Source organism: Podarcis vaucheri, assembly GCF_965113315.1.
Source record: "Podarcis vaucheri genome assembly, chromosome: 2".
NCBI classification, from domain to species: Eukaryota; Metazoa; Chordata; class Lepidosauria; order Squamata; family Lacertidae; genus Podarcis; species Podarcis vaucheri.
The window spans coordinates 134,747,572-134,775,235 of record NC_138760.1 but is presented as its reverse complement, the minus strand read 5'-3'; the positions used below and the strand labels follow the sequence as shown (position 1 = coordinate 134,775,235).

Below are 27,664 nucleotides of genomic sequence, written 5' to 3'. Positions count from 1 at the left end.
CTTCAAGTTACAAGAAAGGAGAGTCTGACCAAAACATCAGGAAGAACCTTCTGACAGCAAAGGCTATTTGACAGTGGAACTGTCTCCCTCAGGAGGTGGCGGACTCTCTTTCCAAGCAGAGGTTGGATGGCCGTCTGTCATGGATGCTGGAGCTGAGATTCCCATATCTCACGGGGCTGGGCTAGATGACCCTTGAGGTCCCTTCCAACTCTATGATTCTCTGGGAGCCAGAGTCAACTGGGCCGTCTTTCTCTTACGTTTCATACATCTCTCTCTGGTTTTGCCTTTGCCCTGCTGCTTTCCCCAGAAAACTTACTCTTTAGGGCTAAATCAGACTAGGCAACAAACCACGGAAAACGTGGTTGCTGTTTCTTCCATTTCATGGGGGAAAGTGGCTGGGCAAGCAGAGTTGTGGGTGAGGCCTCCCTGTCTCGCTCTCTCTCTCTCTCTCTCTCCTGCCCTGAACTGTGCCACTTATAGCAGCAGCGCCTGTCACTTCTTGGTTAGCCTGGTAAGCTGAAGTGGCAGCTTTTTCCAGGTCAGGCCGCTTTGCAACGAGGAGCCGCTCCTCCTCCTCCTCCTCTCCTGGGGTTGGAAAAGGGTCTTTTTTTCTGGCTTTCCTCCCCATTTGCAGTTCTGTGTCCAGGCTGCAGGTATCTTGGCTGGCAGGAGAGGGATGATTTTGTGGTTGTGAAGTGGGTTGCTCTGCCGGCCGCAGGTTCCTCCGGGACGCCAAAGCGAGCGAAGGGCTCTCCTTCCTTGGAGGTTTACAAGCAGAGGCCGAGCGATGCTTGAGTTGTGATTCCTGGGGTCCCTTCCGACTCTACCATTCTGTGCTTCTGGGAAAGGGTTTCTCCACTTCCGGTGCCGATGTCAGCTGTTGGCCTCTTCTCAGGAAGTGTCCCACGATGAAAGGTCCCCCTTCTTGTCTTTTCCTTATTTATATTCCTTAGATTTCTATCCTGCCCCTCATCACAAGATCTCAGGTCGGTTTCAGGGTACGACGTTGGCCGTCAGCTCATCTCCAAGAACGGAGGCCAGGGCTCTGGCCGGCTGCCTCACGGCATTTGCTTAGGCCTTGGTGACTGAAGTCTGAGGACTTCTTTTGGTTGAGTCCCATCAGGGGAAAAGGCAGGGGACAGATAGGTAAATACCATGAATACATCCGCAGAGCTCCTTTCTACCCCAAGGCCTCTCAGTTCACCCAACTTGGAAGCATGGCAGAGCCAACTGGGCCACCAGCGCCATGTGAGATTCTCTGGGTGCGATTCAGCTGCTCAGATCTCACGAAGCACCTTATCAGACATTGGCAGAAGACTGCAGAGCAGGAGCTGTTTATCTATCTGTGGAACTCCCTCTCACAGTGATGGCCACCAACTTGGATGGATTTCAGAAGTTGTTGGCGTCCATCTGTCTTGGGAGGCAATGGAGGAGTGCACTGGGGGGGGGTCAAACTCGAACTCTTGGAAGGTTACAGCACCTGCTGGGGCTGGGGCGGATGAAGGCATCTGCTTGCGCTGCTGCGGATGCCCCACGGCCTTTTCTCTCTCTGTGCTCCTCCTTCCTCTGCTCACCGCTGTCAAGGCACAACCTGCCTGCCTGTCTCCAGGCACGGCGGGGTCGATGTTGCCAGCCTTCATGTCACATTTGCAGAGAATTTTGTAAGACAGCTCCCCATAGAGTCCCCATAGTCCTTGGGCATCCTGCCATCTTCCATTCTGTGGAGATGAGCAAGCTGCCTTGAAAGAGGATCAGACAAATTCACAGAGGAGAAGGCTATCCAATGGCTACTAGCCACGAAGGCGACGCTCTCTTCCTCGCCAGCCAGTGGCAGCCCTGCCTCCAAACAGCAGTTGCTGGAAACCGCGGGAGAGGAGAAGGCTCTCGCTTTCGGATTCTGCTTGCTAACTTTGCACACTTCATCCACACTTGGCCTGATCCAGAGGGAGATATGCCTTTAAGGTCCCAAGGCAGATTACAGCAATCAAAACGCAATGTTAGGAGCAGTTTAAAGCAACTTACAATCACAGAAATAAGGTGGGTCCTAAAAGCATAACGCCTCCAGCAAGGGGGTGCCAGGTGTCCCTCGGGGAGATGGATTTCCACAGCTGAGAGGTCACCACCGAGAAGGCCCTCTCCTGGGCTGCCCTCCCCCAAGCCTCTGAGGGCGGAGGGACAACCAAGAGGGCTCTCTGGGGAAGGAGGGAGTGGCCTTTCAGAGATCTGGGGCTTGAGCCATTTCGGGCTTTGGGTGCTAATGAATTCGGCTTCCAAACCAGCCAGCCCCCAGCCCTCCTGCTTCTGCTGTGGGGCCTTAGGCTGGGGCCAGGACTGGCTTGGATCTCATCCTGATCTTTGATCCAAATCTTCCCCTTCTATTTTGTCCGTGAGGCATCTGACAAAAAGTACATACATGGATGCGGGGTAAAAGGGTGAATGCAGTACAGTGTAAGCAAGTGTAAAGTAAACTTTGGAGCAAAAATTAATAATCTTAATTTCAAGTCCAAGCTCCTAGGGTCTGAATGGGAGGTGATGGCCCAGGAGTGAACCCCCTCTTTTTTTAATTATATTTTTATTGGTTTACAAATACAAAAAACAAACTTGTACATTTCAGCTTCTTAATTGCATCTTAATTCCATTTTTTGACTTCCCTCAATTTGTCTGAACTTCCTTCATTTTATCACTTTTAACACATTCCTACCCACATCACAGAGCTTCTTTAAAACTTACAAACGTAATCTGGTTATCAGTTAGTTTTTACAAATATTGAATAAATTTCTCCCAATCTTCTGTAAATCTTTGATCTCGTCGATTCCGGATCCTTCCTGTCATTCTGTCCAATTCCGCATAGTCCATCATTTTGGTTCTCCATTCTTCTATCGTAGGCAGCTCCTCTTGCTTCCATTTCTGAGCCATCAATATTCTTGTGCTGTCTCTGCATATAAAAATAGCTTCTTCTCTTTCTTATTTATCTCATTCCCTGTAATGCCTAGTAAGAGTGAACCCCTGGGGTCATAGAGACCTTGGGGAAGAGGGTGGCGTGGGGACCGTGGAAAAGGCCAGCGCCATGCTAGAGATCCTTAGGAAAGTAAAACTGCCCAAATTCATGCATACATATATAATCCTAGCTGTATGCCACCTTTCCATAATTGCATGCCCAAATGCTGCCCCCGCCAGGCACTCCTTTCTTGGTGGGGGAGAGGGCTGGAGCAGAAGGCAACAGGCCCCCATCCTGAACCACGAGGGGCAGTCATGGTAGGATTCCACCCCCGTCCAACTTCTGGAGAAATTGGGGCTTCTCTCTGTGTAAAGGTGACCTCCTGACCTGGTCCTCACCACCAGAATGTGGTGGAGCAGGTTTTGTGGTTGCACCTCTTCGAAAAGCACCCCACTTCCGTCGTGTTGCTTGGTGCTTTCAGCTCTCGGACAGTGTTTCCCTTTCCTGAGCATAGCTTTTGTCCCACGTTGGGAGTTTTATGTGTCCCAAGAAAACTGTTCTGCACTCCTCAAAAGCGCCTTTCTCCTTGTTTCTCTTGAGCCCAGAGGGGTCTCCCATTCACGTACCGTAGATTAGGCTGTCATCCACGGAGACAGGGACTCCTTTCAGGTCCCTAAGGAGTTCAGTCATCTTCCTTTGAAAAGCCTTGGGAGCACGCGGGATGCCAAACGGAACCTCCTGCCAGGCGTGACGAGAGCCGTCAGCGGAGGGCTCTGGCTTGTCTCGGGTGTTTGCCAGAAGCCACATGGAGAAGAAGAAGAAGAAGAAGAAGAAGAGGAGTTTGGATTTGATATCCCGCCTTTCACTCCCCTTCAGGAGTCTCAAAGCGGCTAACATTCTCCTTTCCCTTCCTCCCCCACAACAAACACTCTGTGAGGTGAGTGGGGCTGAGAGACTTCAGAGAAGTGTGACTGGCCCAAGGTCACCCAGCAGCTGCAGGTGGAGGAGCGGAGACGCGAACCCGGTTCCCCAGATTACGTGACTACCGCTCTTAACCACTACACCACACTGGCTCTCAGGAAACGCTTTGGCTCCAGCCGCTGTCGGGAACAGGTCCTCTGGCATTGGCAGGGCACAGTCTTCCCCGACATCGGCTTTGCTAGACTTTTAAGGGTCTGACAGATGCACGTCCCCCCCGTTGGTGTTGTTACACACCAGGCAAGAGGTTTGGGGGTCTCCTTTCTCGCCGCATTTCCACCTTGAAGCCAGGGATTCTGTGGGGTGCTGGTGCCCTCCGGAGTTTGGCACCTGGACATAAAACAAGATCCCCAACATCATCTGAGACCTGCTGGTATAGGGTGGTATTTAAATTCAATAAATCATCATCGTCGTCTATCATACCTGTGTCTTTCTGTTTCTGTCACAGAACGTAGGATTCCGAGTCTGAGCATTGGTCCCTTTGATGCAGTAGGGAGTCAGCCGTTCAGAAAGGAGCCTGTATCCTGAGTCCTCCAGGAAGGCAGCCAGCAAGCAATTGCTGCAGGTGTCGTTTTGCACCTTCTCAGGCAGGAAGACAAACATAGCAGAGGTGTGGCAGGTCTCTGCAGCAGGTCCCTCGCCCTCCCTGTCTCTTGGTCCTCTGCACACCGTGAGGCAGCACTCTGGGTCTCCCCTCAAAACACCCTCAGAAACACCCCGGGTTACAGGTTTTGATCACAAGGGCTCAGAAGCTGTAATATCAGCCAAGCAGAATTGCTGCTGGCTGCTAGCGCCTTCCACAAGTCTCCCCCAGCTCTTTATTCTCTTCATTTGGACAAGACTTCCATTTTTTGGAGGAATCCTTCTCGCCTCCAATAGCTTCTTTGGCTCTGCTCTTTAACGGTTCTGGTTCCTCTTGGCCCTCAGATCAGGAACATGCACCTGATCGGTGGTACCTTAAGCAGCTCCCCAACATTCTGATCTGACCCCCTTAATAATAATAATAATAATAATAATAATAATAATAATAATAATTTATATCCCGCCCTCCCCAGCCAAAGCCGGGCTCAGGGCGGCTAACAACAATAAAATAGTACAACATTCTAAAATTTCATTATAAATATTAATTAAAATCAAATTGATGGCAACCATTAAGCTAATGCTGCCTTTCAGCTTTCTTTTTTCTCAATCCCCTCTTTTTGGGGACTTTTTATATTTTAAAGTCAAATGTGGCGAACATTGGCTTTTCTTGTCGATTGTCCATTTAGAGGGCTGTGTTCACCATTCCCAGTGAGTTCAGGAGCACTTACACACTGTACCAGGTCCTGGGCATCACTTGGGGGGATGTCCCATGTCACTTGCTTGCCTAGACCAAAAGGCCCCGTCCCTTGTGGCTGTTCCTCAGAAGGGAGTCAGTTCCAGCTGATTGGAGGTTTCTGGTTGCTCTTGTTTGACCCTTTGGGAGACGAGGCTACGAAAACCACACATAGTGTTGCAAGTGCAGTTGGCCCATTAGACAGAGAGCACCCCTCTCCTTGTTGGAGAGAGAGGCTTGGCAGAGACGCTTCCTCTCCCCTAGCAGACTTGGCACAATTATTCCAAGGACATTAAAACTTTGTTAGATTTGTATCTGCCACCATCCGCTTTTAAATAAGCATTCCCCACAAAACAAACTTAGGCTAGAATAAATCACGGGCAATTAGCTTTGCAAATAAATTAAGATTTTTAACCACCGAGTTTCAGAAGTTGCAGCAAACAAGTCTCCTACTATTGGCAGTACAATAAAGAAGAAAATCTTTCCAAAGGACCTAAAAAAAGCCTTGGTTTCCTTAGAAATAGGATCATACAATCTTTGGGTTAGCAAAGTTGCAGGCTGTGAAAATCTCACTTAGAGAGATTTTCCATTCACATGGTTTTTCTTGCAACTGGGAGCAATTCCACGTGGCTCCTTTCTTCGAGTAAGGTGGAGGGTGAGGAAAGGCAAACCTGCTGGAAGCCTGCCAACTCCGTCCACACTGGCAACTCAGCTCAAGGCTTATCCCTTTCAGGCATTCAGGTCTGAGTCAGGAACAGTGTCTTGCCACAAACCTGATGGATCACTTAGTCCGACATCCTGTTCTCACAGTGGCCAGCCAGACACCCATGATGGAATACCCAGAAGCAGGATCCGGGCACAAGCTTATTAGTTTATCTCAGCGCTGCATAAAGAAGGACTTCCTGTTAACTGTCCTGAATCTTCCGACATTCCCCTTCCTTGGATGTCCAGGTTCAGTCCCCGAGGGAGGCAGGGCTGGGAAGGGAAGACCCCTGGAGAGTCCCTGCCAGTCACTCCCAGGGGCCAGAGACCAGCGGCCTCCCCTGGGTTTTGGTCTGAAACCCCGAGGGGGGTTTCTTGCAAGTCCTCTGCCTCCTTCATCATCTGGAGTCTGCAGTGACCCTTTCACCGCTGGGCCCCGGGGTCTCTGCCTGCCCTCTAGGGGACGTGCCTCCTGCCTGCCCTCCCACTTGCCTGACCCCCGCCTTCTCTCCCCCTGCCCAGGACAACAGCCGCCGCGTGGACAACGTCCTGAAGCTGTGGATCATTGAGGCGCGGGACTTGCCCCCCAAGAAGCGCTACTACTGCGAGCTGTGCCTGGACGACATGCTGTACGCCCGGACCACCAGCAAGGTGCGGACAGACAATGTCTTCTGGGGGGAGCACTTTGAGTTCAACAACCTGCCGGCGGTGCGGACCATCCGGCTGCACCTCTACAAGGACACGGACAAGAAGCGGAAGAAGGACAAGAGCAACTACGTGGGCATGGTCAGCATCCCCATCGCCAGCGTGACGGGGAGACACTTTGCCGAGCAGTGGTACCCGCTCAGCCAGCCCAGCGCCAGCAAGAGCAAGTCCGGCTGCTGCCCGGCCATCCGCGTCAAGAGCCGCTTCCAGACCATGAGCATCCTCCCCATGGAGCTCTACAAGGAGTTCGCCGAGTACGTCACCAACAACTACCGCATGCTCTGCGCCGTCCTGGAGCCCGTCCTCAGCGTCAAGAGCAAGGAGGAGGTGGCCTGCGCCCTGGTCCACATCCTCCAGAGCACCGGGAAGGCCAAGGTACCCCCCCCCCCGGGGAGGGAGGGGTCGGGGAGCGGGGAGCCTCAGGCAGGGAGGGGGGATTCCATGGGCAGAGAGCCGCCTGGCCACTAGCGCCCCCTCTGCCTCTCCCCGGCAGGACTTCCTCTCCGACATGGCCATGACGGAGGTGGACCGCTTCATGGACCGGGAGCACCTCATCTTCCGGGAGAACACGCTGGCCACCAAAGCCATAGAGGAGTATCTCAAGCTGATTGGACAAAAATACCTCAAAGATGCGATTGGTGAGCAGGGGGCGGGTGGGCTGGGGGAGGGGAGGGAGTGTCCTTCCACTCAGGCTGTAAGTCGCCCTGGAGCGGGATCTGAGTCTCGTGGGGGGGGTCTCCTGAGGAGCAGGCCTGAGCTGCGGAGGAGGGGGCCTCCAAGTGGGGCATGTGTCCATGGAGGTGCTGCTGCCCCCCAGCCCCACCTGCCCCGTCTCCCCGCAGGCGAGTTCATCCGGGCCCTGTACGAGTCGGAGGAGAACTGTGAGGTGGACCCCATGAAGTGCTCGGCCTCCACCTTGGCAGACCACCAAGCCAACCTGCGCATGTGCTGCGAGCTGGCACTCTGCAAGGTCGTCAACTCTCATTGGTCAGTGGCGGGAGCGGGCAGGGCTGGTGGGCGGGCGGGCGGTTTGGCAGGGGGAAGCGGGGATCGTGGTGCCAGGGACTGGCGGTCCACAGGGGGTGGGTGGTGGTCCTGCCCGGCCGCCCGCTCACCCCTCTCCCTGCCCCTCCAGTGTGTTCCCGCGGGAGCTGAAGGAGGTCTTTGCGTCATGGAGGCTGCGCTGCGCCGAGCGGGGCAGGGAGGACATTGCCGACCGCCTGATCAGCGCCTCCCTCTTCCTGCGCTTCCTGTGCCCGGCCGTCATGTCCCCCAGCCTCTTTGGGCTCATGCAGGAGTACCCGGACGAGCAGACCTCCCGCACCCTCACCCTCATCGCCAAGGTCATCCAGAACCTGGCCAACTTCTCCAAGTGAGTCGCCGGGAGGCGGGGAGGCGGGGAGGGAGGGGGGCAGCGCGGACAAGCCACCATCCGTGCAGCAGGCTCAGCAGGGCAAAGGTGTGGAAAGGGTTTGGGCTGCCCGCCCAGCCCTCGCCAGCCCAGCTCTGCCTCTGAGACCCAGAGCTCTTGGGGCTGCTTCCAGCACAGCTCAGCTGAGATGGGCACAGCCACCCACTGGCGGGGGGGACAGGACGCGGAGCTAGTCTAGCTGATTAATTTATTTTGTGAAAATTTTGCACCGCTTAATTGTAAAAAGAACCTCAGAACAACTTATGAATAAAAGTTAAAAACAGCTATCTAAAACATTGAAGAAAAAAGGAAGCCACAAAGAGATGAAAGCAAGTGCCACATAGCTGGGTCGGCTGGTCCGAAGAAAAAGGTTTTTAGCAGGTGCTGAAAAGAGGAGAGTGAAGTTGTCTTGCCTGAAGTCAATAGGCAGGGAGTTCCAAAGTGGGGGTGCTGAGCATCCGTGGGGCCAGCCCCCCTCACAGATGCCCCCAACAGGCTCCTCCTCCTGCAGTGACCCCCCCCTCCACTTTTCCATCCTCCCAAAGAGGGTGCCCTCAAGGCCGGGTCAGCCATGGGCGAGAGGGGCAAGGAATGCCTTTGACTAAGGTGAATCTAAGTTTTACAATGACAAACTAGTAATAACGGGTGATTTCAGTGGAGGGATAGCGTTAGAACACGATAAAATAAGCAAATGTGGCCAAGCTAAAGAAGGGAAACACCAGAGACCTTCTTCACAATGCTGTAATTGATGGGCCTAACAGAGATACAAAACCATACAAAACATGAGTGTTGCGTTCCAAAAGCAAGGAAGGATTGGACCCTGATTAATAAAATACACACGAGGCTTGACCAGCAAGACTCTGGGAGCTAATTTGAGCATGCATACATTCTGGGGTAAATAAAACAGGGCTAGATGGAGGAATGCATCCAGCAACCCCGGAGGTCATAAACAAGCAGTAAACATGAGAGGAAGGATGGCAAGGAAAGATGGGGATCTTTATCACCTCCTATGTGAAACACTATTTCCTGGCCCTAAGATTAACAAAACCAAGGAAAGGGACATCAAAGCTATCTACTCTCTTTCTGGCCCAGGATGCCCAGAGAAGCAACCGGTCTGTGTTTCAGAATGCTTATACATGCTTGTCAGGTGTAGAGAAATGAGCAGTAGAAGAAATTGCAGAGATGCAGAGGCTTGCAGGATTTAATCAGAAATTATTGTCAGTTAATTAGTCAGGAGTGCTCTGATGGTGTTTCCTGCTTGGCAGGGGGTTGGACTCGATGGCCCTTGTGGTCTCTTCCAACTCTAGGATTCTATGAATTAAGCCCAGTCAACATAATGCTTTCATTGCGGACACAATGGCTTGCTCCATATTTTCATAATTCCTCATAGCAATCCCACCTGACCCCCACACAGGAGTTCACATATTACTCCCATTTGAACGGACCCCACTCCAGAATAGCTTTGGTTAGGCTATCTAAAGAACTTAAAACAGGAATAAAAAATGTAGAAACCCACCCAAGGACTCTATCAGAACATAATTCAATGGAATGGTTTTGATTTATTAAAATAACACTTCAAGATTAATTTATTTTTTTAAAATGGTGTTTATTGAGAATTTTAAAATTACAAAAAAAAAAGAAAAAAGAGGGGGGGAAACAAGAGAAAAACAAATAACAATTAAACAATACAAATCGATAAAAGTCAAAAGCAAAAAGCAAAAACAAAACACATAGCACATCAAAATCAGAAAGCAAAAATAAACCGCAAAGATTTAAAAACAGATCCAATATTCCCAAATCCTTAACTGTCATTACCTTATTTCATCGACCTCCTCACACCTCCCTTTTTTGTATTCTAGTTGTTGATTGTCACAGCAAATCCATTTTTCCATTTTTCATAATATTCTGTCATTAAATTGCCTTAATCTATTTTAACATTATCTTACCATAAAAAACCCTAAAACTTAAAACTTAAATCTTATTTATACCAATTTCTCATAACCATAGCATATTCTTACATAGTTCTTTTTAACATTTCTGCTAAAGCCAAATAATTTCGTTCCAACATTTTTCTAATACTCATTAATATTAGAAAACATTCCTAAATAGAATTTTTTAAAACTTTCTTCCAATCTTCATCCAACGTCTCTTCCTCCTGGTCTCGGGTTTTGTCAGTCCTTTCTATCCCATCCATCTAGTTCATTAACCTGGTAACCTTATGTCCGAGGCCCTTAAGTCTCTTCCATGTCCCTTCCGCAGATCTTCTTCATACCTGTACTTTACTTTGTCTTCTGCTCCTTTCACTCGTGGAGACTCCAGCTTGACATATTTTTTTCCCTTCTCGACAGATCAGCCCCTTTTCCATAGTCCACACTGAACTCCATGTGGTATTTAAAAGCATGTTTCAGGGTCCCTCCAGAGTTGAGGACCCCCACAACTCCAAACTCCTCCCGGCCCAACGCCAGACTTCAAAAGTCAAAACATCCCTGCATAAGGGGGTCTATCCAGCCCCCCATCTCCAAGCCAAACAAGACCCTATCTCTCCAAATCTGGCTTTTTCCAAGTTCATTCGTCAGATCCAACAACTCATGTTCCTGCTGGGCCACAGTTCTCTCCATCTCTGCCTCCCGGGGTCCAGCCACAGCCTCCTCCCTCATCTGATCTGTCAGAGCACACTCCTGAGTTGATTCCTGGGTGGGCTCTATATAGATACCCACTACCTGTCCAAAATTTCTGATCGCAACAGTCATCAAGTCCGTCTTCTCATGTGACTGTTCAATAAAGCACTTGTCTTGCAGAAAGCACGCACCAGAGCCTCCGAGTACATTGTTGTGGAAGGTCAAAGTCTGATCCCACGATCTTAATCTATTGCAGCTGCAAAGCTCCCCAGTTCAGATTTAATAACAGTTTCACAAGCTCCCTCTAGGGGAAGAACTTCTATTTGTAGCCATCTGGTGTTTTTTTAAAAGCAGATCTAGCAACAAAGTTTCCTTTTTCAGATATTTTGTCAATATTTTATTCCTTTTAACTGCGAAGGAGAACAATGGAATCACTATGTTCTTTTAACTGTCTGTCAAAAACATTTGTCTATAGTCAATGAACTTCCCAAAACGTCTGTCCTGACACCCCGCTCCCAGGTTCAAGATGGTGGAAAATTGCTTTTCTTTACATACTCTTCTGCAGGTTTAAACAGTCCAGAAAAAAAAATCCCCCCTCTTCTCCTGCTTCCAAAGGGGGTTCAGTAATTTTAGATGATGAAAGTTGATCCTTTACAAACAATTTACTAAACTCTAGCTTGCCATGTCTTTGCTTTAATCTTTCTACAAAAAGCGGAAGGCTGACTTCCTGTTTAGACCTTCCCGCTTCAGTGCCAAATTAAAGGAATTTCTTAGTCCAATTTTCCGTTCTACTCACGGGTCGTTGTTTAGAGTCCAATTGTCCAAATTTAACCTACTCACGGGTAGTTGTTTTTGTAGCCAGATTGTCACACGAAAAAGGTAGCGCTCTCCAGTAACGGCTGTGCGGCTTCGCTCCACGGAAGAAGCAGTTGACTCTCAGCACCGCTTCGCTTGCCCCGCTTCGCTCCGGAGCCCGTAATTGGATTCCTTTACAAATTGGGGGCGCGCGAAAGGTGCCCGTCGAGTCCCACGGTCACAGGCTTCACCCGCCTGTGATTTTTGAAAGGGTCCCCGCTTCACCGTAGCAGAACAGACCCGATTTCCGTAGAGCCAGTCCCTCCGGATCAGAGGGAGTCCGCCATTACCAATGGCGCCACCCCGGAAGTCCCTGTATACTACATTCTTCCATTGCTTTGCCATTAATAAGTATGTTTCCTTTAATTCTACCCCCCCCCCCCAAGTCCATGGTTTCTAAAACCTTTTCTATAAAGACCCATGGAATGTCATGGAAGTCCCAAGATTAATTTAAATAACGAGAGCAACCACTAAATAGTATGGGATGCTATTAAAGGGGATCGTAAGGGGGTTATTTATTCAACAAAATTCATACTAGAGGAATAAAAGAGAAGAATAAAAACAAACACTAATGAAGGAAATGTTAATCTATGAAAAAAGATTGACAGAAAAACCAGAAGACTCAACCATCAAAAGACAACTGACAGTACCTCAGACACAATTCGCAATGATCATGCAAAGTGAAGTAGAGCAAAGAATTATAAAGCACTCAAACAGAAACAATTTGAATTGGCAAATAAACCTGGGAAACTACGAGCATGGCAATTGAGAAAAGAGAAGAAATTTAAACACTATAAAGAAGGTTGCAGCTGAAGATTGAATAATCTACAACCTAAAATACATTAATAAGGAATTTCAGAAATATTACGCAAAATTATATACAAAGGGAGGAGAAAAGGAGGAGATGATACGCAGGTACGTGACTGAATCTAAACCTCCTTGCCTAACTAAAGAACAAAGAGACGGTGGAGATAGACACTGCAATTCAACAAGCAAAAAGAAGCACAATCTCCAGGACCTGATGAGTTCTCAGCTATGCACTACAAAACTTTTCAGGAAGTCATAGTACTCCCGCTGAAAGAAGTGGTGGGTGGAGCTTTAAAAGGTGAAAATATTCCGGAGACTTCCGGGTTGGCGCCATCGCCGAATGGCGGACTCCCTCCGAGCTCCGGAGGGAGTCTGCTCGGCAGGGGCTGGGTCCTACCGCGCCGGTGACGCGGGGACCCTTAAAAACCACGGGCACGGAGCCCGTGGACATGGGGACTCGGCTGGTGCCGTCAGCGCCCTCCCGACTCGTGAAGGAGCCTTTTTAAAGGCTACGGATCGGGTGCCGGGGAGCGGCGTGGTACTGTGAGTCCATCGCTTCCCCTGCCGAGCGCAGCCGCATGCCATTCGTCGGAGAGCGCTGGCTTCTTCCATTTGAAATTCGGACATTTAACAACAACCCGTGAGTAATTGGGTAACCGGGTATAAAAGGAGAAAAAAAAGGAATTTTTTTTCGGATTCGGCACGAGCGGGGGGGGATCTAAAAAGGAAATCAGTCCCCTCCCTGATTGTAAACATGCTAAAACAAGGACTGAGAAACCAAGATCGATTCAGAAGTTTATTGCTGACAAAAACATCAACTCCACGATGGGATACTACAAGAATTGTGCTGGAGGAGAAAAGTCGAGGGTGAGAGGGAAAAGGCAACCCCCCCTGGGAACCGGGGCGATTCGGAGAACCTGGCGGAGAGAGATGGAGAGTTTGACAGCTGTCAAAGTAGCTGTCAAATCTTGAGAATACAAAGAGGACTTTGTTACAAGTATTTTGCTGGTTAATTTTGATACAATTGGACATAAATATGGATACAAAATGTCGGGGGGGGGAAAGAAACAACAACTTGACTTTTGGTTTAGAGGACACAAAGTTACTGCAACCCCCCTAGAGGGGCTTTGGGACATTACAAGTGGCGTATGTGGAAAACTACTCTGGGATGTGTACTGGTTTTAGCTCCTGGGAAAGTAGCAAAACTGAAATATTGTTTTGTCTACAGAGGTGACAACACAATAGAATTTTTCTATTGAAGCAAGGTAGGAACTGGACGAAAGTTTTTGTTCCTGAATAACAAACCTCTGTAGAGATACTAGATTTCAGAATAAGAATGGTTTTGCAGCTGAACAAGATAGAAACCTGAGAAAGTGAGAAACAAAAGAACAAAGGACCAACTACGCCACGGAAAGAACAATGGGAGGAGCAAAAATGACCAAGGGAAATTAAAGGCCTCTATTAGACTGGATTTTTGAAATTAAACATTATCAAAACAAGCAAATTTAAAGAAAACCGGCAAGATGGATTGAGAAAAATTTGGCTGTGGACTTGACACCTCCAGGCTGACAACATACAGACTGATGGACATGGGGAATCTAAACCGGGGAAGGGAGGGGGAATTTTAGAATCCAAAGGCTATGTAACCAACTTTTGGAATCTTCTTCTATCTTCTATCTTTTATCTTTCTATATAACTTTGGTATTTTGATTTGACATGTTTTGGAAAAAAAGGGGGAATTCGTGGAAGGAAACGGGGTAGATCTTGGGGGGAAAATCTCTGTTCTGTTTTGTTAAAGATGAGGAGTGATGCTAAGATTGTAATTTAAATTGGCTAATAGGTACAACATATTAGGTTTAAATTGGGAATGAGAACTTGTGGAACCAACGTAGGGAAAGGGGAATACAGTCGGGAGGGGAAGGAGGGAGTCCCAGAAAGAAGGTTATGAAAATAAGGGTTTAAAATTTGGTCTTTCTTTTTCTTTCTTTTCTCTATCTTTTCTATTTTTTCTATTCTGTTATTATTGAAAATTTTAATAAATATGATTATAAAAAAAAAAGGTGAAAATATTCCAATGTCATGGGAAAATGTGTTCATAACACTAATCCCAAAACAAGATTTGGCTATACCTCACCCAAAAAACTTTAGGCCTATCTCTTTATTAAATAATTATTATAAACTTGTATTATACTACAATCCTGGCCAAAAGGCTGAGAGAAATATTGAAGGTACACATGCGCAAAGATCAAACAGGCTTTTTATCTGGCAGACGGATGAGGAGGAATAACAAAGAGGCAGTATTACTATTCCTGGATACAGAGAAGGTGTTCAGTGCCATTCCATGGATGTTTATAGAGAAGGTTTTAGAAACCATGGACTTGGGTGTGTGTGTGTGGAATTAAAGGAAACATACTTATTAATGGCAAAGCAATGGAAGAATGTAGTATACAGGGACTTCCGGGGTGGCGCCATTGGTAATGGCGGATTCCCTCTGATCCGGAGGGACTGGCTCCACGGAAAACGGGTCTGTTCCGCTACGGCGAAGCGGGAACCCTTTCAAAAATCACAGGCGGATAAAGCCTGTGACCATGGGACTCGGCGGGCACATTTCGCGCCCCCCCAATTCGTAAAGGAACCCAATTACGGGCTCCGGAGCGAAGAGGGGCTAGTGGCGCGGTGCTGAGAGTCAACTGCTTCTTCCGTGGAGCGAAGCCGCACAGCCGTTGCCGGAGAGCGCTGCCTTTTTCCTGGGACAATTTGGTTTTTAAAACAATCACCGTGAGTACTTTAATTTTGGACAATTGGACTCTAAATAATGATCTGCGAGTAGAAAGGAAAATTGGACTAAGAAATTCATCTCAATTTGGCACTGAAACGGGAAGGTCTAAACAGGAAGTCAGCCTTCCGTTTCTTGTAGATAGATTAAAGCAAAGACATGGCAAACTAGAGTTTAGAAAATCGTTTGTAAAGGATCAACTTTCATCATCTAAAACTACTGAACCCCCTTCGGAAGCAGGAGAAGAGGGGGGATTTTTTTTCCTGGACTGTTTAAACCTGCAGAAGAGAGTGTAAAGAAAAGTAATCTTCCACCGTCTTGAACCTGGGAGCGGGGTGTCAGGACAGACGTTTTTGGGAAGTTCATTGACTATAGACAAATGTTTTTGACAGACAGTTAAAAGAAGAGAAACATAGTGATTCCATTGTTCTCTTTCGCATTTTAAAGGAACAAATATTGACAAAATATCTGAAAAAGGAAACTTTTTGTTAGATCTGCTGTTAAAAAAAAGAAGAAAAGAGATTGATACAAATAGAAGTTCTTCCCCTAGAGGGAGCTTGTGAAACTGTTATTAAATTTGAACTGGGGAGCTTTGCAGCTGCAATAGATTAAGATCGTGGGATCAGACTTCTGACCTTGCATAATAATGTATTCAGAGGCTCTGGTGCGTGCTTTCTGCAAGACAAGTGCCTTATTGGAACAGTCACATGAGAAGACGGATTTGATCACTGCTGCGATCGGAAACTTTGGACAGGTAGTGGGTATCTATATAGAGCCCACCCAGGAATCAACTCAGGAGTGTGCTCTGACAGATCAGATGAGGGAGGAGGCTGTGGCTGGACCCCGGGAGGCAGAGATGGAGGGAGCTGTGGCCCAGCAGGAACATGAGTTGTTGGATCTGACAAATGAACTTGGAAAAAAGCCAGTTTTGGAGAGATAGAGTTTTGTTTGGCTTGGAGATGGGGGGCTGGATAGACCGCCCTATGCAGGGATGTCTTGACTTTCCAAGTCTGGCAATGGGCCGTGAGGAGTTTGGGGTTGTGGGGGTTCTCAACTCTGGAGGGACCTTGAAACACGCTGTCAGGGGTTCAGGAGCAGAGGCGAGGGCAAGGGAGGAAACAGAGAGCGAGGGGGAGGAGGCAGAAGAAAGGATGAGTGACGACGACGACCCGAGATCTCCGAGTCTGTCCAGTGAATCAGAAGATTCACAAAGAGGAGCACCAGTGGCAAGGGCAAGGGGGGAGACTAGGGGGACACCCCAGGAAGAAAGAGCCAGAGGGGACTCAGAGGGGAGCAGTTGGAGATCGGGACCTACGTCACCGCCAGAGAGTAGGGAAGAGGAAGAGCGCCTGGGAACTAGCGCTGGCAGCTCACAACAGGAGGGAGGGCACGAGTCAGGAGTGGCCACACCTTCATCGGGGAGCGAAGTGACGGTTAGACGGAAAGTGGAAGGTTGGGCGCGCGCGCCAAGTTCAAATGCACAGGAAGGTGGCGCAGTAGGCAGCCCGGAAAGAGAGCCAGGTCCTAAAGCCCGGCGCAAGGAGACAGGGGAGTCAGGGGGGTCAGCGTCAGAAGAATCCCGGAAGGGAGAGACCCAGGGGGGCAGAGGGACCCAGAGGAGAACTGTCAGGCGGAAAAGGTGGAGCAGGGCTAGGATATTAAGTTGGTGCGCAAGGGGCGGAGACTCAGAAGGAGCTTCGCCGACCTAAGCATAAGGCGTAGGGTTGCACGCAGCAGCTCAGGAATGGAGACTGTAACTCAATAAAGACTTTTAATCAACAACCGCTGGCTAGCGTGATCCTCTGTGAGCTAGGATCTGGAAGTAACCCTGACAGTAAGCTCCTTCCCTTCAAATTGTGGACATCCACGACCTCGCGGAGAGGAGGGAAAGCGGGTGCCTACAAGAAAGCTCACGAACGGTAGACAATATGACGGCCGAACAGCAAATAACGGAACTCAGAGACGCGGTTTCACGACTGACTGCCGAGGCGCTGGCGTCCAGGAAGAGAGAGGAGGACGCAGCGGCCGCCTACAGGGATCTCCAGGTCAGGTTGGACGTGCTTACGAAGCAGGGGCAACAGACACCCAAATCAGAGGGGATTGGGTTGGGGAGACGCACAGGCAGTCTGGTCTCGCACTTCGATGGGAATTTGCAACAGTACCCCAATTTTAGAGCAGACGTAATGTGTGCACTACAACTACTGCACAAAGACTTTAGAGATGAACAAGAGAAAGTGGGGTTCATCATGTCCCATTTGCATGGAGACGCTAAAGCATGGCTGCGCAATTTGTGGAGGGATAAGGATCCTGCGCTCCAAAATGCGGACGCCTTTATTAAAGCGATGGATGGCTGTTTTTTATCAAGCATTGACGTGGATCTTGCCCGAAGGGAGGTGCACGGACTAAGACAAGGGAGGGCCAGCGTACGGCAATATCATGCCCGCTTTTTCGCTTTGGTCAGTGCCCTGGAATGGGACAGAGATTCGGCTCCCGTCAGAGACCTTTTTTGGGAGGGCTTGAACAGCTCGGTGAAAGATGAGATTGCGAGGGGGGAGAGACCCCGGACCACGCAGGAGATCGTTCAGAGGGCGCTGGCGGTGGGAGTGCGGCTGGAAGAACGTCCGTGGAGCAGGGACGAAGGGCGCAGCGGGCGCGAACCAGCCAGGGGCTCCTCCTTCCTTCCCAGAGAAGCAGCGCGTGCGCAATCCACGCCCCCAACAGGGGGAGGGGTGGAACCGATGGAGGTTGGGAGTGCAAGGGCTCAGTCAGCAGCCAGAGCCCTAGCACCGGCAGCAGTGAAAGCGAAGCCTCCTAGAGGGAACAGGAAGTGTTACATCTGCGAGGATCCAGGCCATTTGGCGAAAGAGTGTCCCCGGAGGCTCCACAAGCACACTGCAGCCTCAGCAATGGTGACTGCAGCAACGCAGCAAGGAGAACCACAGCAGGGAAATGACGATGTCTGGCTGGAAGAGGAGGCACTGGGGCCCAGCCAGACGTGTCAGTGAAGCAGTCCCCAGAGATTTTACCGCCCATGGACCCCCTCCCGCCCAAGCCAGTAGTGAGGCTCACCGCATCGCTCCAGCTACCCAATGGAATCACCATGGACGTGCCAATCACCGTCGACTCGGGAAGCAATGCAGACTTCATAGGGCAGGACTTTGTCGACCGGCACGCTATACAGTTGCTGCCTGCCGCGCTGCCACTGCAGGTTGTCACGGTGGATGGCAGGGAGCTGTTAGGGGGGCAAGTGGTGAAGCAGACGCCACCTATGGTGCTGCGGCTTGGAAATCACAAGGAGATTATCAGCTTCAACGTCACTCAACTCTCAGACACGCCTATCGTATTGGGCATGAGTTGGCTGGACAGGCACAGCCCGACGCTGGCTTGGTACCAGAGGCAGCTGACCTTCGGCTCTTCCTTTTGTGCTGAACACTGCATCATGCCCCAGCAGGAAGGGGAGCAAGAGGAGTCACAGCTGCTGCTCGGCACGCTGCAAGCGATTCCCCACAAGTACGCAGAATTTTTGGAGGTTTTCTGCGAGAAGGAGGCAGACAAGCTACCCCCCCACAGACCATATGACTGCAAGATTGACCTGCTGCCGGGGGCGGCGCTGCCCAAAGGGAAGCTGTATTCCATGTCTGAAGACGAACTGCAGGAACTCAAGGAGTTCATTGATCATAATTTGAAACGCGGTTTCATCCGAGAGTCCCAGGCAGCGGGGGGCAGTCCTGTATTCTTTGTGAAGAAGCGAGACACGCCCCAGAAAAGGCTCGTGGTGGACTACCGCATTTTGAACAGTGTCACCAAGCCGTCGGACTTCCCCATGCCCCGAATCGGCGACCTCCTCGCGAAAGTACGCAAGGGCAGCGTGTTCACCAAGTTGGACCTGCGAGGGGCGTACAACCTGATTCGCATGCGGGAAGGAGATGAGTGGAAGACAGCCATGTTCACACCCCTGGGCACCTACGAATATAGAGTTATGCCTTTTGGATTGCAAAATGGCTCCCACGTTTTTCAAGCTTTCATGCATCACGTGTTGGCGGGGCTCCTCTACAAGACGTGCGTCTGTTTCTTGGATGACATCCTGATCTTTTCGGAATCGCAGCAGGAGCATGACAGACACGTCAGGGAAGTGCTGAGCAGGCTCCAGCAACATAGGCTTTACGCCAAGCTGGAGAAGTGCCAATTCGACGTGACGGAGGTGGATTTCCTGGGATACAGGTTGTCTGACAAGGGGCTCGCCATGGACAGCGCCAAGGTTCGAGCGGTGTTGGATTGGAAAAGCCCACGCAACCGGAAGGAGGTCCAACGATTTGTCGGCTTCGCGAACTTCTATCGCAAGTTCATCAAAGGCTTCGCTATGCAGACTGCAGCCATTACAGACACGCTCAGTTCCAAGAAAAAGAAGTTCATCTGGACAGCGCAGGCGGAGCAGTCCTTTCAGGCACTCAAGCGTCTTTTCGCCTCGGAGGAACAGCTGCTTCATGTCGATCCTAGCAGGCCGATGAGAGTTGAAACAGACGCCTCGGACAGGGCCGTCGGAGCAGTCCTGCTGCAGAAGGACCCGCAGGGGGTTTGGAGGCCCGGAGCGTTTTACTCCAGGAAGCTCAGCAAGTCCGAACAGAATTACACCATCTGGGACAGGGAGTTGCTGGCTATTCATGCAGCGTTCAAAGCATGGAGGCACTTCCTGATTGGAGCCAAGCACACGGTGCAGGTCTGCACGGACCACAAGAATCTGGAGCACTGGCGCACGGCACAGTTCCTGAACCAGAGGCAGATACGTTGGGCTGAGTTCTTTGCGAATTTCGACTTCCGAATAGAGTATGTCCCGGGGGACACCAACATCATGGCGGACGCGCTATCCCGTAAGCCACAGTATCTGGAGGACGCCACGCCAGCGGCCGCCATGCACATCTTCGCGCCAACAGTGTGGGCGTGCACTGCGGCGACAGTGGACCTGGAGGCGGTGCGACAAGCGTTGCAGAATGACTCTTTCGCGCAAGCAAAGATGGCTGAGATGCGAAGGGGCACGGCAGCGACCAACGGGTTCCAGCTGAGAGATGGATTGCTCATCCGCAAAGGGGCCATCTACGTGCCGGGAGACGAACTTCGCGCCAAGGTACTGCATCAGCTGCACGACGCGCCCACTGCCGGGCACTTTGGCAAGGAGAAGACGCCAGGGATTTCTGGTGGCCCGGAATGAGAGGGGAGGTCGCAGACTACGTGGCGAGGTGCGACACCTGCCAGAGGGCCAAACCAGTGCACAGACCGCCGGCCGGACTGTTGGAACCGCTGCAAACTCCGGTCGAGCCATGGGAGAGAGTCGCCCTGGACTTCGTCACGGATCTGCCCAGCTCGAGGGGCAAGACGGCCGTGCTGGTGGTGGTGGACTTGTTCTCCAAGATGGCGCATTTCATCCCGTGTGCGAAGGTGACCACGGCGGAACAAACCGCCAAACTGTTCATAGACCACGTGTTCAAGGTTCACGGTCTGCCACGGTCTATTCTGTCCGACCGCGGGCGGCAGTTCATCTCGAACTTCTGGCAGAAGCTGATGGGCTTCCTAAACGTCAAGATCAACCTGGCGTCGGCGAGACACCCGCAGACCAACGGGCAAGCGGAGCGGGTCAATGCCATCATGCAGCAGTACCTGAGATGCTATGCGAATCAACAGCCTGCGACGTGGGTGGATTACCTGCCGCTCGCCGAGTTCGCCTACAACAACACGAAGCACGTGTCCACGGGGGTCACGCCGTTCTTCGCCAACAACGGGAGGCACCCCAGAACCTTCCCGGGACTGGAAAGACTGGTGGAGGGGGAGCCGCAGACAGCAGATGCATTCGCGTCGGAGTTGCAAGAGGTTCACGATCAGCTGCGGCGGCACCTGGAGCTGGCCAAACACGCATACAAGGTGCAGGCAGACAAACACAGAAGGGTTGGCGAAGAGATCCAGGTGGGAGACTGGGTCTGGTTAGCAGCCCACGCAGTGCCGGCCAGGTCGTTGGCCAAGAAGAAACTAGGGCATAAGCAACTGGGGCCCTACCAAGTCGTAGAGCAGGTCAACCCGGTGGCTTTCAGGCTGGCGCTTCCGGAGGGTTCCAGAATGCATCCGGTGTTCCACAGATCGGTGCTCACTCCCTACAAGGCACCGCACAGGTTTCAGGAACCCGGCACGGCGCCGAGTCCGCTCCGAGAGGGAACCAGGCAACGGGGAGTGGCACAGGAGGTGCGCCTCAACGAAGTCACGGAGATTTTGGACTCCAGATGGGGGGAAGAGGGGGTAGAATACCTTCTCGCTAAGGAGGGCACCCCGGCCAATGCCAACAGCTGGGTGCCGGGCTACGCTCTAGATGAACCTCTGCTCAAGGAAGAGTTTCATGCCCTCTTTCCCCATAGGCCAATGCCGGCGGACTTTTTCGACGACTGGCTTTTCACGCCCACGCTTTCAGCCAGCACGTTCCGGGGGTTCGACTCGGATGAGGAACCGACACGAGACGCCCGTTCCCCGGAGGGGTCACCCTCGGGATCTGCCTCAGAACCCTCGTATTGGTGGGATGATCGACCAGAGGAGCAGTGGCGCAGGAAGTGGCTGGAGGGTCCAGGACGAGCTACGCCTACAGAAGGAAGCGAGGGAGAGACCGACATGGACTTTTTCGGGGACAACCAGGGTCTCGAGCACGGCGGCACGGAGATGGAAGCAGAGGTGACCGTCGTTGACGAGAGCAGGGAGGAAGAACCGGGAGTCTGCGGATGGAGGCCGGCCACGGGAAGCGAACTGTACCCGACATTCGTCCCTTTGACACTGCAGCACCCAGTTCCCGCACCGGAGGGAGGGGAGGGGGGAAGGGGGGGCTTTGAGGGGGGGATGGATGTCAGGGGTTCAGGAGCAGAGGCGAGGGCAAGGGAGGAAACAGAGAGCGAGGGGGAGGAGGCAGAAGAAAGGATGAGTGACGACGACGACCCGAGATCTCCGAGTCTGTCCAGTGAATCAGAAGATTCACAAAGAGGAGCACCAGTGGCAAGGGCAAGGGGGGAGACTAGGGGGACACCCCAGGAAGAAAGAGCCAGAGGGGACTCAGAGGGGAGCAGTTGGAGATCGGGACCTACGTCACCGCCAGAGAGTAGGGAAGAGGAAGAGCGCCTGGGAACTAGCGCTGGCAGCTCACAACAGGAGGGAGGGCACGAGTCAGGAGTGGCCACACCTTCATCGGGGAGCGAAGTGACGGTTAGACGGAAAGTGGAAGGTTGGGCGCGCGCGCCAAGTTCAAATGCACAGGAAGGTGGCGCAGTAGGCAGCCCGGAAAGAGAGCCAGGTCCTAAAGCCCGGCGCAAGGAGACAGGGGAGTCAGGGGGGTCAGCGTCAGAAGAATCCCGGAAGGGAGAGACCCAGGGGGGCAGAGGGACCCAGAGGAGAACTGTCAGGCGGAAAAGGTGGAGCAGGGCTAGGATATTAAGTTGGTGCGCAAGGGGCGGAGACTCAGAAGGAGCTTCGCCGACCTAAGCATAAGGCGTAGGGTTGCACGCAGCAGCTCAAGAATGGAGACTGTAACTCAATAAAGACTTTTAATCAACAACCGCTGGCTAGCGTGATCCTCTGTGAGCTAGGATCTGGAAGTAACCCTGACACGCTTTTAAATACCACATGGAGTTCAGTGTGGACTATGGAAAAGGGGCTGATCTGTCGAGAAGGGACAAAAATACTGTCAAGTTGGAGTTTCCACGAGTGAAAGGACCAGGAGACAAAGTAAAGTACAGGTATAAATATGAAGAAGATCTGCGGAAGGGACATGGAAGAGACTTAAGGGCCTCGGACATAAGGTTACCAGGTTAATGAACTAGATGGATGGGATAGAAAGGACTGACAAAACCCGAGACCAGGAGGAAGAGACGTTGGATGAAGATTGGAAGAAAGTTTTTTTAAAAAAATATTTAGGATTGTTTTGTAATTAATGAGTATTAGAAAAATGCTGGAACAAAATTATTTGGCTTTAGCAGAAATGTTAAAAAGAACTATGCAAGAATATGTTATGGTTATGAGAAATTGGTATAAATAAGATTTAAGCTTTAAGTTAGGGTTTTTTATAGTAAGATAAGGTTAAAATAAATTAAGGTAATTTAATGACAGAATGTTATGAAAAATGGGAAGGATTTGCTGTGATAATTAATAACTAGAATACAAAAAAGGGAGGTGTGAGGAGGTCGATGAAATAAGGTAATGACAGTTAAGAATTTGAGAATATTGGATCTGTTTTTAAATTTTTGTGGTTTATTTTTGTTTTTGGATTTTGATGTGTTATGTGTTTTGGTTTTGCTTTTTGCTTTTTATTGATTTGTACTGTTTGTTTTCCCCCTGTTTTTTTCTTTTTTGTCTCTTTGTTTTCTTCTGTAATTTTAAAATGCTTAATAAATATCATTAAAAAAAAAAGAATGTAGTATACAGAAAGGGACAAGGCAGGGCTGTCCATTGTAACCACTGTTAATTCATTTTGGTACTTGAAGTCCTTGCCAAGAAAATTCGAGTAGACACAGGAATCATAGGGATTCGAGTAGGACAACGAAATTACAAACTTAAACCATTTGCGGACGGCATAGTTTTGACATTGGAAAATCCTTTGAAGAGTATCCCAAAAGCTTTAGAAGTTATAACAAAATTTGGAAATCTTGCTGGATTCCATATTAATAAGGAAAAAACCAAAATGATTATCGAAAGGCTTGTTCCTATACGCAACAGCAGCTGCAAGAATAGTTTATGCAAAAAGCTGAAAAGAGGCTATCCCGACAAGAGACTGTTAGTTACATAAATTAATAGAATTTGCTGAACTAGCGAGCGTGACAACTAAGATAAGGAATATAGATGGAAAGATAGAAATGTTGAGGAGTATTTAAAAGGAAGAAGAAGAAGAAGAAGAAGAGTTTGGATTTGATATCCCGCCTTTCACTCCCCTTCAGGAGTCTCAAAGCGGCTCACATTCTCCTTTCCCTTCCTCCCCCACAACAAACACTCTGTGAGGTGAGTGGGGCTGAGAGACTTCACAGAAGTGTGACTGGCCCAAGGTCACCCAGCAGCTGCATGTGGAAGAGCGGAGACACGAACCCGGTTACCCAGATTACGTGACTACCGCTCTTAACCACTACACCACACTGGCTTAAAGTTAATTTGCAAGCCAGACACATTGCTGTAGCCTAGTCCAGTCTGAACAACACCGGGGGGATAAGCTGAGAGCAGGCAGGAGTTGCTCCACGGACACGACCCCCCCTTGATGGTGCAGGGGGGTCCTCAATGGCTGCCTTCTCCCTCCCCTGTGCCCCCTCAGGTTTGGGAGCAAAGAGGAGTACATGGCCTTCATGAACGAGTTCCTGGAGCTGGAGTGGTCCAGCATGCAGCAGTTCCTGTACGAGATCTCCAACCTGGACACCCTCACCAACAGCAGCAGCTTCGAGGGCTACATCGACCTGGGCCGGGAGCTCTCCACCCTCCACGCCCTCCTCTGGGAGGTCATGCCTCAGCTCAGCAAGGTGCTGGCCCCGCCCAGGGTGGGGGAGGGGGGTACGGGGCCCGTGGCTTCTCCCCCCCTCTGACCCCGCCTCTCTCCCCCGCCAGGAAGCCCTCATCAAGCTGGGCCCCCTGCCCCGCCTCCTCAACGACATCAGCCTCGCTCTCAGGAACCCCCACATCCAGCGCCAGCCCAGCCACCAGGGCGAGCGACTCCAGGCCAAGCCCGTCATCCTCCGGGGACCCTCCAGCGACATGCAGGCCACCTACATGATGCGGGACCTCAACAGGTCAGGCCGGCGGCACGGGGGGGGCGGAGGGAGGGGGTTGCCAGGGCTCTTCTGAGCCTGCTCTGGATTTGCGCAGAATGGGAATGGGCCCTGGGGGTCGGGGCGCAGGAGGGACCTGGTAAGCTACCCCCCCCTTGCGGGTCTCTAGCCTGACTGTCCCTCTTCCCCCACAGCTCTGTCGACATGCAGCCTTACATGATGCGAGGCATGAACAGGTGAGTCTGGCCAGCCCCCCAGAGGAAGGCGGGCTGGGCTGGGCCCCGAGTGCGAGGGGGGCTGCTCTCCCTGGGAGGCGGCCCCTCCCCTTTGTGACTGGCTGTGCCCCCTTCGGGGCTCCTGGAGCCGCCCTCTAGGCAGGCCGGGGCAGGGGGCACTCCCCAGGGCAGTGGGGCTGCTGCTGCTGCCGCCCCCTTTCCTGCAGAGGGGCCTCACCCGGCCAACCCCCCTTGCTTGCTGTCTCCCCCTGCAGCTCCATGGACATGACCCGCCTGCCGTCGCCCACCAAGGGCGAGAAGGGGGGCTCCAAGGACATGTTCTTTGTGGCCCGCCCCCCGCTGGCCCGCTCCTCCCCGGCCTACTGCACCAGCAGCTCCGACATCACCGAGCCGGACCAGAAGGTGCTGAGCGTCAACAAGAGCGTCTCCATGCTGGACCTGCAGGACAGCCGCATGAACAGCATCTCCAACCTCCACAGCGCGGGCGACATGCTCAACAGCAGCCAGGCCTCCATCACCGCCGGGCTGGGCCTGCGCCACAGCCGCCTCTCGCAGGGCAGCGGCTCCAGCATCGCCGCCGGCCTGCGCCTCAGCCAGATGGGGGTCACCGCCGACGGGGGCGGCGGGGGCACCTCCTCCTCGGCGGCCCAGCAGCTCAGGATCCCCCTCTCCTTCCAGAACCCCCTCTTCCACATGGCCTCCGACGGGCCAGCCGGCGGCCCCCTCCACAGCCACGCCCACCCGCACCGGCCGGCGGAGGGCAACCCGGACGCCTTCGCCCCCTTCCACGGCTACAGCAAGAGCGAAGACCTCTCGGCCAGCAAGCACATCATCCACAGCCACAGCTACAGCGACGAGTTCACGCGCCAGGGCTCCGAGTTCACCAAGCGCCAGCTCTCCCTGCAGGAGAACCTGCAGAACATGCTCTCGCCCCCCCAGATCACCATCGGGCCCCAGCCCCAGCAGCGCACAGCCCCGCCCCAGCCCCAGCCCCAGCTCCAGCGGGGCAAGTCCCAGCAGCTGACCGTCTCCTCCGCCCAGAAGCCCCGGCCCTCCAGCGGGAACCTCCTGCAGCCCGAGGCCACCTACGGCCAAGCGCGCCCCCGCCAGCAGTCCGTCAGCAAGGAGACCCCCTCCGCCCTCAAGCCATCCATCACCAAGCAGGTGAGCGGGCAGCAGAAACAACCCCCCCCGGCCCCTCTTCCCAGGCTTGGAAGGTCAGCTGCCGGTGCAATGAAAACCAGGGGGAATCTAGTGGATCTAGAGGTAGTGGACAAGGTGCGGCTTCAAGCCAGAGGCCCTTTTCAAAGTGCGCAGGTATTCGTTACTATTCTTTATTAGATTGATGTACTGACCTCGGGGCGAGTCACAAGATTACTCTTGCCTGCGTTTATTCTCCAGGGAGCCCCAAAATGCAGCCATGCTTCGCCCTCCCATTTCACCCTCCCGACAAACCTGAGAGGCAGGCGGGGCTGAGAGCCGGTCCCCGTCCCAAGGCCCCCATTCAGCTTGGTGGCGGATTTGAGCGGGGATTTGAGCCCAGGCCTCTCCCGGGCCCTACCCTGAGACGGTGACCATTCTTACCCTCCCCTTGCCTCAAGTCCTCTTCTGGGTGTGTCTGGCTTGCCTTTCCTGTTATTCTATGTGATAGTAGTAATCCCTTTCCCCGTAGGTCTGTCAAACGTGGGTGTTTTGTCTTTTCTTTTTCCTGGCCCCGCGTGCCAGCACAAGGCTTCCTCTCGAGGTGCCCCCCCGAGGATGGAGCAAGGCACCGAGAGAGGGCCTCTTGGCTTCTTCCCTCCTGTGCTATGAGCTGGCAATTTTGGTGACTGAGGGGAGGATGGCGCGGATCACAGCCTTGCGTCCGTCTCTGCAGGAGAGAGGAAAGAGGCCATTCCTGTTCCTGCAGAGTTCAGTGCTGGCCACGAGTGCAGCTCTGCTTGCCAGGAAGCAGGATCACCCTGAAGAGATCGGCCGGTGCGGTCCTTGTCTTTTTTGTTCGCTTTGAGCGGGGGAGAAGTCTGCTTTCAGCCCCTAGGACAGCGAGATCATATAGCTTCTCTCCCCTTGCAGTACATTTGATTGTCCTCTCTGGGTGATTTTTAAGTTGTATTTTGCTTCACCTGTAATGCACTGTGAACACTCCCATCTGTCTTGGGAGACAAGGGAGGAGTGTGCCTTTGGAACTGAAGTCAAACTGTTGGAAGTTTGCAGTGCCTGCTGTGGCTGCAGAAACCGAGAGGGGCGAGACATGTTCAGTTGCAGCTGGGGCAGAGGAAGGCATCCAGCTGTGCTTCTGCAGGTGCACCGTGGCATTTCTTCTCTCTGCGCTCCTCGCAGCGGTCATTCCTCCTCTGGTTGCGGCTGTCGGTCAGTCAGTCGTCAGTCGTGTTGCCAGCCTTCACCTCACATTTACAGACATCTTTGTACATGCAGTAGACATAAGTATGATAGTCAGTTTGGGTCTTCAAGCCATTAGGAGAGGAGAGCCCACAGATTTCCTGGAAATGGGTTCTCCTAAATTCTCCCAGGGGTTTTTCTCCCATTTCTGCCATTGCT

General features: G+C 51.9%; 2 protein-coding genes across 9 annotated transcripts in view; one reads left to right on the top strand and one right to left on the bottom strand.

Annotated features, from left to right (window-relative positions):
- CUTA (cutA divalent cation tolerance homolog) overlaps positions 1-27,664 on the bottom strand; it is a 94,073-nt gene that overhangs the window by 49,829 nt on the left and 16,580 nt on the right. The gene's annotated exons all lie outside the window — the stretch shown is intronic.
- SYNGAP1 (synaptic Ras GTPase activating protein 1) overlaps positions 1-27,664 on the top strand; it is a 69,068-nt gene that overhangs the window by 29,859 nt on the left and 11,545 nt on the right. For all 8 annotated transcript variants that reach the window (XR_014216526.1, XM_082211215.1, XM_082211220.1 and 5 more), the window contains 8 exons: positions 6,456-7,013; positions 7,132-7,276; positions 7,481-7,625; positions 7,774-8,010; positions 24,422-24,623; positions 24,709-24,890; positions 25,064-25,105; positions 25,360-26,269. Coding sequence is in view for 7 of the 8 variants with exons in the window: in XM_082211215.1 (XP_082067341.1) it covers positions 6,456-7,013; positions 7,132-7,276; positions 7,481-7,625; positions 7,774-8,010; positions 24,422-24,623; positions 24,709-24,890; positions 25,064-25,105; positions 25,360-26,269 (2,421 nt within the window). In the remaining variant the exon portion in view is untranslated. The remainder of the gene's footprint in view (positions 1-6,455; positions 7,014-7,131; positions 7,277-7,480; positions 7,626-7,773; positions 8,011-24,421; positions 24,624-24,708; positions 24,891-25,063; positions 25,106-25,359; positions 26,270-27,664) is intronic.